Source organism: Xyrauchen texanus, chromosome 34 (genome assembly GCF_025860055.1).
Source record: "Xyrauchen texanus isolate HMW12.3.18 chromosome 34, RBS_HiC_50CHRs, whole genome shotgun sequence".
Taxonomy (NCBI): domain Eukaryota; kingdom Metazoa; phylum Chordata; class Actinopteri; order Cypriniformes; family Catostomidae; genus Xyrauchen; species Xyrauchen texanus.
The window spans coordinates 27,899,459-27,911,391 of record NC_068309.1 but is presented as its reverse complement, the minus strand read 5'-3'; the positions used below and the strand labels follow the sequence as shown (position 1 = coordinate 27,911,391).

At 37.9% G+C, this 11,933-nt stretch overlaps 1 protein-coding gene across 1 annotated transcript; it reads right to left on the bottom strand.

Moving 5' to 3' along the window:
* Positions 1-698: 698 nt before the first annotated feature.
* LOC127627305 (brain-specific homeobox/POU domain protein 3-like) lies at positions 699-3,321 on the bottom strand. The gene is made up of 2 exons (XM_052103647.1): positions 3,052-3,321; positions 699-2,623 (listed from the first exon to the last, which is right to left on the bottom strand). The coding sequence occupies exons 1-2, from the start codon at positions 3,169-3,171 to the stop codon at positions 1,706-1,708; spliced, it is 1,038 nt and encodes a 345-aa protein (XP_051959607.1). The 5' UTR covers positions 3,172-3,321; the 3' UTR covers positions 699-1,705.
* Between the last annotated feature and the right edge of the window lie 8,612 nt (positions 3,322-11,933).

The following is an 11,933-nucleotide window of genomic DNA, read 5'->3' as shown; positions in this document are numbered from 1 at the left end:
TCTTTGACATTCCTCTTCCAATAATGATATCCGACTTATATAATCATATAACATATTGCATCAGTGACATTTAACTTTCAATTTGTCCTCATACATAAATTATGCTATTAATTGTTTTGTAAATAATCGAATGAATGTTTATCTTGAGGGTTAGCCTATCACCTGATTTATTTCGATAAGGATTCATTTTATAACGGAACTGTAGGAAATTCGTCAGAATTGTATGTATAGTACTAAAAAAAAAGTAGTCAACAGACATGTCACATCTTAAAATGTGTCATATCACGTTATTATTGCGAACATCGCTTGCTGGTCAAATAAATACATCGCTATACACAGATTGTCAGGCAGTTAGTCTATATTTAACAACAGCAACAAGAACCATATATAATAATAGGCCTAATAGTATCGAATTGAGTTTTTTTCTAAATAAATCTGAAAATATATTAAACAAAATGCGGTATCATATTCCTTTAAGCTCTTATTTAGAGGCCTAATATGAAAATACAGTAATTAATCTTATGTTAAACAAAACAAATAAACAAGATCCAGAATAATAAAGCAAGTTCAAGGACACACAAATCACTGCGGTAACTGAGGTAAGACGTGCATGATTTATTGAAATTTCTGTCGCGTACACGGACACATTTAAGCACACTTTCACAAATGAAACATGTGGTATTCAAAATAAATTAAAGTCAAATAAATAAGTAAACAACAAAAATCATCAAAGTCAGTAGAAATATAAATAGGCCAAACAAATAACAAATCGCAATCGGTATCATATCTACAAAGTGCAATGAATCTCTGAGTATGCAATGAAATGTTCCCATTTACAAACTTAGTGTAGTAATAGTAATAATAATAATAATAATAATAATAATAATAATAATAACATAAATACATACAATAGAGGGGCTACTTTACAACATAATTATTCTAAATAATTTGATTGTCAAAGCATCGTTGAAGTGAAATTAGTTGAGAAACACTATGTGCTTTCTATCTAATTTGACCAAAAAATGTGTCATAATAAAAACTATAAAAGTCCAAAATGACCATGGATGTGTCAAGACGTCAGGAGACATGAGGTAGACACAGAAAAGTATATAAGTATGTCCGTGCGTATGTGAATTCGCCTGTGCGGGTTCTCTTATTGCAATACATCAAAACGAATGAAAATGTAAAACTTTAAATGAACACTTAACGCATTGTAAACCATGCAATGGATCACAGCAGAACCGTCATGATTTTCTTTTGGAGCATATAGAATAACACTAAGGTTTGGGAAATCTTTTGCACAACAGTGTTTTTTTTATCTTTCTTTTTATCCTTAAAAAACTGAATTTTGATGCGTTCTTCACACAAAGAGGTGCAGTGTATTCACAGATATGTACACAGATGAATATAAAAGAGTTACTTTGAGTTAAGAGAATAATCTTTATTATTCACTTCTCGTTTTGTACAATAATTGCAACGTTTAGTTGATGATTTTCCAGAGCGTGTGTTGTCATGTCTTCTCCTTTTACTGTTACTCTTGATATGTTGTCATGACAAACTTTTGGTACACTTTCGGTCTCTGGGATGTTCACGCGCAGCTTCCATTCCTATCTAGGAAGCATTTCGTCTCCGAAGAGATTTGTCGGTATTGTCTATTCGGTCATATGTCTTGATGATTTCACTTATTGAAGTTCATTATACTGGTCTAGTGCGTGGCTGAAAACTTCATCCTTTTCTGCTTTTGCCTTTGATTGCAAAACCACACCCGGACTACATTTTTTTTCAGATCCAGTTTCTCGGCAATGGCAGCTATTTTCTCCGACGAGGGTCTGGGCTGGACGGCAAAGTAAGCCTCCAGAGAGCGCTTCTCGGGAGCGGCGATTGAAGTGCGTTTTCTCTTTTTGTCCCCACCGTTGAAAATCTCTGGCTTGGTCATTTTATCTCTCTGAGCCCTTTCCGCCTCCTCTAACCACGCTTCGAGGATGGGTTTGAGGGCCACCATGTTATTGTGAGACAAAGTGAGGGACTCGAACCGACAGATAGTACTCTGACTCAGGCAGCCGACCCCAGGGATTTTCAGATTGGCTAAAGCCGAGCCCACGTCGGCCTGCGTGACCCCGAGTTTGATCCGCCTCTGCTTGAAGCGCTCGGCGAAAGACTCCAGCTCCCTGGGATCAGGCTCGGGGTCTCCACCCATGCCCAGAGAGGTGTGGGAGCCCAGGCCGTGCGGGTGCATGTTCATACTTTGCGGGTGATGGTGCTGCATGTGGTTAATTGCTGACATGTGCGAGTGCGGGTGAGAAGCGGAGGAGCAAACATCGGAGCCTGGCATGCCCCCGAGGGAAATGCCGGGGGTGAGGTGGTCGAGCAGGTCGCCCTCCAGGCCCTGCGTCGGCTGGTGGTGGTGGTGATGATGGTGGTGAGATGTAAGCACAGATGGGTGATGAAGGTGCCCGGTAGAGGACGTGGGCGTGCAGGTCATGCTCGTCATGGTGGTCATGGTGTGGTAAGTGGCGTCTGGCTTGAACGGATGGCTCTTTTGGGCGACGATGTCCACCGCCGCCAGCGCCTCGGCTCTCTGGAGCAGGGTCTCATCAAAGCCGGCAAAGATATTACCCTGCAGCTATGTAACAGAGAGCAAGCATAAGTTTCAATTTGTCGAAATCATTTAGCAGAAAACTTACAACCAAATTATGCAACCTGTAAGAAATGTTATTGTTTGTTTTCATAGAGTGAAGCCACTTAAATTGGGCAACTTTTTGCCAAATCATCTACAGAATAAACATTGTGTTCTACCATTTTCTGGTGAAACAACATAAAAAAAAAAAAAAAAAACTATTGTTGCCAGAACTACTTTTGTTTCTTTTTTATATATATATATATATATAGATAGGCTAACAATTTAGGACAAAACTCATATAAAGATTTGCGCCCATATGTTTCCCATGCATTTGTCAAGCAAAAAAGTTGTGACCACTACTGTTACAATGGCAATGACTGGGGTGATGATAAACCGCAAACTAGCAAAACAAGCCGAAATATTTCACTTACCGAGGGCGTTGGCAGACATGCTCTCCGGATGGCCTCCGAGCTGGAATGTAGCGGTGTGTATTTAGGCTCGTGTAAAATCGGATGCATACTAAAAGGCTGTTTGCTATTCATGGACATCATTATGGCAGAGGTGAGAGAGGGTCGTTTATTGTCGTTTCTCGTCTTCCTGGTTTATTTCCGTTGTTCCTCAAAACACTGTCTACCTCGGAGCAAACAGAATGACAAAAAGTGAAAAGGTACTATGCCTGGCAAGTGTTGTTTCCTGGCTGAGCTGTAGCCAGTCGCGAGCTGTCAATGTCTGTGATACAGTAGGAATTTACGCAGGCACCTAAAATATAACACCGTGTCTTTTAGATACGCCCAGAAAGGTGCTGACCCCGCCCATCCACTATACCCTTCAAATGTTTATGGTAGGTGTGGGACCTGAACACGCCTCTGGGGTTTGTTGTTCCTTTCCCCATAATGTGCGTCGAAGCAGAGAAGGCGTGGTTCTGACACAAGTTTATTTTAAGTCCCCTCCCATCGTGTGTTTTCATTGGTGCTGAGATTTTGACAGCTCGCACAAGATTGGTTGTGTCGAAAACTGTGAGATATCTCAGAGCACATGCTCTTGTTTTAAAAATCGCTCACTTGAACTATGAATTGTAACATGTCAGTTTTTATTTGTCTCCCTTTATAATTTTATATTTATTTTGTATCATTGATAGATGTATTTCTCTATTATCAAGTAGTAACCAGGCAGTTTAATTTTTTTGCAAATACTTTATTAATAATACAAAATTCTCGATACTTTGCCCAGATATTAAGTATTTGTAATTTTAATATTCCATATTATTAACTCGTTAAAAAATTATGACATTGTTTTATTACGTTTTTGTTATTTATTTTCCTTTTCATTTTTATACTTATTTTTTTTTTCATGTATTATAAATGATATTTGTCTGTGTAGTATGCAATAAATAAACAAAAACTATGAATTGTTATGAATCCTCATGAATAAATGTTTGCTTAAGGATTTAAATAATGAGCCACACTAAATTGTGAACATTAATACTTTTTTATTTATCTAGCACAGGTAGGTATTTCAGGTATTTATTATACTTTTATTAAGTTTATTTTAACATGGAGAGACCCACTATAGCAGAATTACATCGTTTGTTTACAGCAATTAAACAATACATATTTCTATTTAAAAAAAAAAATTATGTTAAATGTTCATCTGAAAACAAAATATACTTAAAAATCAAGATGGTTATAATCAATGGCTTTCTAAAACCAGTATCAAAGATGAAAAATAAAATTATAATCAATAAAATCAATCTCTAGCTTGGATGAAATAAGTCAGTATTTAATGTGGTTGTGATAAATATGCCTATTTTGGTTTATTTATTATCACTCTACTATGTGAAACTTTGCGCTATATGATGCATTTGTTTTTCTCTCCATATGGCAAACTTTAACAATTTCGTACATTTATTAATTATTGTTCATTTACTTTGTGGTATGAACCACTATATGGATTTCCAAATACATCAGAAACATGTTCAGTACAATTAAATATTGATAAAAAAAAAAAAATGCAGGTCAAACAAACAAGAGCAGTCAATCATAGACAAACACGGACAAATTAAACACTGACACCAGTTGACCACCATCCATTTGCATTAATAAATTCATATCATAAATATCAGCTTTGGTGGTTAAAATTAAGATGAAATATTAGCTGCAGAAATATAGACAGTCTTGGTTCCTTCATGCAGTAAACCTCCTTGGGAACTTCATCAATTGAATTTAACTAATTATTTATCACCTCTTCAAAGTGGTTTGTGTGTTGAGCAGGTTTTGTTGTGCATGCAAGCTGCTCAAGTTGGGCTTGTGTATATAGAGCCCATATATCTATCACTCTAATTGGTGCTGAAACCCCAGACACGGACAATAAAGGCCGACAATGGGAGAAGGAGTCTCTACGAGTGTGACTCAGAAACCTGAGATGTAGACGCAGATAGCAACATCGTCCCCTCGTGCCTTGCTCTCTGGCAAGGCCTTGGCACCTGCTCATCAAATATGCATCAATGCTGCCATCTCTCCCCCAGCAACCGCTGTCACTGGGGACTCCAAATGCAGAGGGACGGACAGAGAGGCACAATGAAAGAGACAGAACAGAGAGAAAGAGTCTGAAAAAGAAAAGAAGAGGGCTCAAGGAGTGAGCTTATAGACATGCAGCCAAGACTACACAACACATACTTGTTGAATCTATTGAGTTGTTCCAACACCTTTCTACATCCCTCTGTCCCTGTCATTTCTTCCTTCTCTGCCAGACTTGCCAGCTTTAAGCTCCAGTCATTTTCCTGATGAGTTTTCTGCAAACAAGCCTGGGGAAGTGCTTGATTATTGCTAATGGAACATTTTTCTCAATGAATATTAATGCAGGAATGGGGAATTTGTTGTATTGGCTGTTAGAATTTCTGCTCCAGTTGATAAGTTGTGTAGTTGAGACTTATTGTCAGTCAGATAGGCACACACAAAATGGTAAAAAAATAAATAATAATAAGCACAGATCTGTTGGACTATTGTGTGTTTTGTAGATGTATATTTCATCAAGGGCATCAGGCTCAAGAGAACTGTTTTCAGTTGCACTCTACAATATATCTTTGTATATTTTACTCCAAAGTTCTAGACAGAATATTTGTGTTTTATGCAGGGCTAAAGCAGTCAAAGTGTGGTTCATCTCCACTAAGATTTACTGTCATTTTAGACATTGGAGATGATTGAACAAATGAGGTTCACTTAGGAAACTACAACATAACATATATCCAGCAGGCACAATACAGTAATATCTATACAATTATATAGGAATAAGTCATTTATATCTGCATAGCAAAGATTACACCACTTATAACAGTGCATGACAAATAATACATTGGATTCAATTAAACAGTCTTTACACAATAAAGCATGACAGTGAATAAATGATAGATATTCGCCTTAGCATCATTGTTGGGTTAATTGATTACTTCAGCTAAAAGTAATCACAGTATTAATTGCATAACTATTAAGTTACTTTCTAAAATATTTTAGATGTCTTTCTAGAACATTTTAAATACAAATTATTTCCTCCATTCACTCGTTTCTCTCTTTCAATGACTTGTTAAGGGCTTTGTTATATTTTTTTCATAATATTCTCATTATATGTATATTATGTAAGCCAAGTAATGTACTTAAAAGTAATTTACTTATTTGAAAGTCAGTAACTCTAAACTGATTACATGAATTTTAAATGTAATGTGTTATACTACTTTTTGTAACTAAACGAGAAATAAGATTACTGTAATTAATAATTTTGCAATCAGATTACACAAAAAATGGGTATAAAAATGAATATTCATTAGCCACGCTAATAAGGTTTATAATGTGTCTCCCCTGCTTTTCAGATCTTTACTAAACTTGTATTCTGATAAATAACAACATATTTTGGAGTAGAATGGACAGAGTGTAATATACCTTCATGCCACTCTCAGGGCACTAAATTCTCTACCTTTTTATTCTACCTTGTCTTATGAAGTTTTGTTGATATTGTCCCTCACAGTTTTAAATGGTTGCCCACCTTTCTGCTGCCCTCAACCAACTACTGGGACCAACCATTGGAGTAGAGTCAGACAATATGTATGTGCATATCTCTGTGCACCATGGGAGTATGGGTGTAGTGCAGTATCTCTGAAGAGATAGCGAAAGCAAGACATCATCACAAGAAAATATTTCTGGTACGTTAAGCAAATGGACAAACTCCTCAGTGTGCACATGAGCGCATGTATACCTCACTTTCCTTTTTCTCTTCTCCTATTTTCCATTCTTGCCCCTCAAGCTTCCCCACCCATTACTTAATTGGTGAATTATTGATAGCGTGTAAAATCTAACATTGTAGATATGTGACCATTCACCAAATCAGCGGGTTCTCACTGTGAGGCTGCCAAAGGGAAGGGGTGTCTAAGCACACACTTTAATGTAATTGCCTTATAGGGGTCCTGGTAAATATTTTATTGTATGCCAGCATAAATTAAAGGTACAAAGTTACGGAAAGGGGGTGATTCCTCACTCCAAAACTGTGTGGAGGATGTCCCATTGCGTGTCATTTGCCATTCAGTTCACACTGCACCTATGTACAGTACCAAAAAACTCTACTCCTGTCACTCTAGTCATGCTTTTACCTCAAGGAATGGTGCTAAGGTGCAAGATACATACCTGGGAAATTAGGATTCTGTTGAGTGAAAATACAAGCAGACGTGAACCTCTAAGAGCTGTGTGTGGTGCTAGTAAGAGTTTGCTGTGGTTCCGTTCACTGAGGCTGAACAAAACTTTTGATTTATATGATTTTGTTGGAATGAAAAGAAAAAGGAGGGGTGGGCGGAAAGACTCATACATTACCAGTCAGAGAGGTAAGTAATCAGAAAGATGCGGTAGAATGTGAACAGGAAAACTTCATTACCTGATGGGGCAATGGCCAAAAATATATTAAATATGAATGGCAGCTGACACAGATGGTAAGCTGACCTGGATGGGATGTGAAGCATCTGTGGGAAGATTTGTGTTTTTCTGTTCCTCACTTAGAGAACAAATTCTCTGGTTTAGCTGTTTTTCTCCTCAAAGATTTTTGTCTGTTTTGACTGATACAAATTAAATGAAACTATTTACCCTTTGGCATTGGACACCTACCTTTGACCGTGTTTCTTTTATATCCTTTCAGTGTTTTACTTTACTAACATTTTCTAGGTCAAAAAAAGTGTAATATCTCTGTTTAGATTGCCCTCTCTTTCTCAGATTCCCTCCTGGTTGCACGTATTGTCTCTGATCAACCTCCTATTGTGCACCCCAGTCATCAACTTTGCACCATTCTGCTGTTACCTGCCGTTTGCCATCCAAACGGGATGGGCTACATTGAGTCTGAAAAAGCATGGATCAATAGATTAACTGAGTGGTTATGAATTATGCAGAAGAGCCCTACAGCAGTTGGACGTAAAGAGCTTGTGCTCTTGAATTGGCGTGTAAAAGCTAAGTACAGGTCTGTTTACTTGTTCCCCAGCATGCTGGGTGCTGTGCTTCAAGACCCCCTGTATTGTATTGATGCTCATGATTTGAGGAGAACTAATTTTTTTACTTGGGATTCATTAGTCTTCATATACGCTAGTTACAGGATGGTTTGCTTGAGCATATTTTGATAGTACAACATGATCACATGGGAAGTTGACATTTTTTAGACATTGCTACCGAATGTTCCAGTAACCTAACGTTGACCCAATTCTGCCAAGTTTCATCCTCTATCAGACATCATTATAACAATTCAACTGTATTTACGTTTTCCTGTGGTGCTACTGATTTTCTTGCACAAGCAACCTCTGGGACAATTGCTCTGAAACCAGGAAGTAATCGTGTTCACCTAATCAATGATAAGCAGGGTTCAGAGGTTGCATTTTCCCTCTAAGAGTACATTTTACTTCACTGATGGTTAGGTTTAGGGTTGGGGCATATGGAAAAAAAAATATGCACTAAATATAACACTTTTTATGCCACATTGTGGACATTTCACCCGGAAACTAGAGCTCACACGTGCCCATATGTGCATCAACAATTCCATTATCAGCCACTGGGGTAGTAGTTCAGATTTCGATAAGCACAGACTGATTTCAGCTAAAGAACTTTTAACCTACTGTTGCCAAATTCACAGTGAGATCAGTTTGGATGGTAAGAGCGATAATAAACGAGATGAAAGAGTTTGCTTGCAGTGTCTTACAGCTCTCCTCTGAATCAAACCTCTCAGGAGGCATCTACAGCAATAGCATTAGCTTAATATTCCACAGCGCATATAATTTTACCTCGACATTTGCATACAATCAAACTTGGCATCGCTCATGTTTTTCTTTGTTCTACAAGAACTGACAACCGTAATACAAAGGAGAGAAAAAGTAAACAAGCAAAATGCTGTAAATATGATCGTGAACTGATGTAGGCATATTCATGATATGTAAATTTCAGTGAAGCTTAAGTCTACAGCACTTTAGGACTGTAAAAAAAAGAAGAAAAAAGAAAAGGATCTTTTATTCTTACTTCCACCCCCTACAAAACTGTAGAGAATTGTTCTGGCTCTTTTTATGTGCACCAGTAACTGTTTTCCAGTAAACAGGGGTGACATATTGAAGCAGATGTGTCGCATGACTTTTACATAACTGACAACCGCTCATTCAGAAGCCAAATAAGACACTATGAAAAGAGGAAGAGGGCCAAAAACTGAAACATTTGTCTTGGATCTCCTTCCTTCTTTATTTATTGAAATATTTATGTTTTTGCTTGAGGCTAAGTGTGTTTATGCGTGCCGCTCAGAGCGTTGACCGAAATGCCGACTGATGCTCTTTCATTGATTTTTTTTAATTGTGGGTTTATCTGTCTATGTAGAGGCTGCCAGTCACCCCAGCACCCTCTTCGTTCGCCTAGTCCCACTGCTTCAGCATGCGTTCCTCTAAGTCCTGGCCCAGTTCCTCTGCTTCATCTGCCCTTGTTACAGTCTTCAAATGGAGGCGTTTTAACTAGGCGAGCTAGGCGCGTCAGATACTTCAAAGGATGGCTGTGATAATTGTTGGTTTGTTTTGTGTTAACTGTAGTGGAGTGCATGTGTAAGGGATGGTGCAGAAATACTGAAGTCTATATAATGTGAGTAATGAGCAGTAGAATGAGGAAATAAAGAATGCCAGACATACAAATGGTGAAAGTCTATTTTCAAAACCTAGCCTGGCAACAGGAATAGTTCATCCAAAAATGTTAATTCCGTCATTATTTACACATCCTTATGTCATTCAAAACCCAAATTACTTTCTTTGTTCTGTGAAACACACACACAAAAAACAAAAAAACCAACAAACCAAAAACATATTTCGCCATATGATGAAAGTGAATAGTGATGCTGGGCTGTCAAGCTCAGAAAAAGGCCAAAAAAACACTTCTGAGTTACTTATCACTTTCTGAGATAAACAGGCAAATGTTCCCTCTCAAATCAAAAGCGCAACACACAGCACTATATCAAATATGTTGACACATCAACAACATCAAACCTCATTGGTTCTTGTGTTATGGCCTCATGATATTTGGTCACGAGACGTGCAAGAACCAATTGTTGACAGGCCGAAGTCACTATTCACTTTCATTTTAGGGTGAAAAGACTTGCAAAGTTGTTATTATTTATTTATTTATTCATTTATTTATTTTCCAAAGAATGCAGGTTTGGATGGACATTTGGGTAAATGAGAATGTTCATTTTTGGATGAACAATTTCGTGAAGATGTAATAAGCTTTGGCCAATATGTATATCTGTGCTTGTTCTATCGTTTTCTCTCATTAGAAGAGATATCACAGGATTCCCTTGAAAAGTTTAAGAAAATGAGCACTGTAAACTTTTGACATTTTGGATAGACCTAACAATGCAAACCACGAGGCACATTGTTTCTGGATATATTCTGGATTCTCTACACTTGTCTCCTTATCTAGTGATTCTCCTTATCCCTCAAGGTAGACACTTTGGTTTTACTTGTCTCCAACATGAACAGTTGATTGTACTTTCACACAATACAGATGCCTAATAGTCCCAGTCCACATGTAGCATATTTACTGTCTGGAGGTAATGGCAGTAATGGTGTTTGCAGGTGGCCCACTGAGTAGCACAACACTGTGAGGAACATTGGAGGGCAGATTCCCATGGCCTCCAGGGAACAGGGGGTGGTTTTGAGTTGAGATGGAGCACTCGGGACCCCAGCTAGTATGGGATGGGGTGCCATTGTGCTCCCCTTCCCTCCTCCTCACAATGCTAACAGGATTAGGCTATGAAGAGCACCCTCTCTTCACAACCTCAGGCTGTTCGTTGCATATCCTGTCTGATCTGGGGCTTTAAGGATCCTCTTGTTGAGCTTTCGTAAACTAGAAACATGTCCCAGAGGGAGCCTTTAATACTCTTTCTTTGAGACTGTGCTAAAGGCAGCATTGCAGTTATATAATGAAGACTTTTAGGCATTGTAGCTCTTAAACATGGTCCATGCTTACATTATGACTCAGTATGTTCACGTGCACTTTAAAAATGTTATTTCATTTGGACTCCAACAATAATGTGTCTTATTCAAATGTAATTTAAAGGTACCATTTTGGTGAAGTCCAACTAACAGACCAAGAAAATGCAATTGTATCTCGGTTTCATTCAGCATGTATAAATGTTAATCGGACCACAGTTGACCTTGCCTTTGTATGCACACATGCTGCAAAAGACAGAGAAATGTCTAGTGTTTTCAGCCATTACTTACTTTGTTAATTTGGTTGTGTTGTGCAACCTTCATTCAAAAATAGTATTATGCATTGTGTCATGTATACTCAGATAGATGAAGATTTTAGCATAATTACACAAAAAACCTGCTGTAGCTCAATTAAAACTGCACACGTAAACATACTGACTGATCATCAACTTCTCCAGGGCTATTGAAATGTTTTAAATTTTTTTGCACTGTCTGCATGACTATAGAGCAAAGCAAAGAAAATTAGATGTACACAAGTTTCCTGACCTTATGTTCCAGCATCCTCCTTTGTGGCTTGAGCCTGAACTTATGATGAAATCCCAAGCAGTGGGGCATTCATGTCACAACAATACAAAGCCTATCCATAACACATTTTTAAAACAGATATCACAATTACACTCTAGAGGTTCTTTCAGCTCTCACCCTTTAACCTCAAACTTAGCCCAACAAATCCTGTGGTTGGCAGCATTTACCTTAATCTAGGGCTTTTTGGCGCCCTTACTCATTTTCTAACCAGTTCTTATTTAGTACATTTACATGCACTTTGAAAGGTCTATTTCA

Coding starts and splice junctions, on each gene's coding strand:
- LOC127627305 (XM_052103647.1), bottom strand. CDS start 3,171: ATGATGTCCATGAATAGCAAACAGCCTTTTAGTATGCATCCGATTTTA. Junction 2,624..3,051: donor CATGTCTGCCAACGCCCTCG/GTAAGTGAAATA, acceptor TCTGTTACATAG/CTGCAGGGTAATATCTTTGC.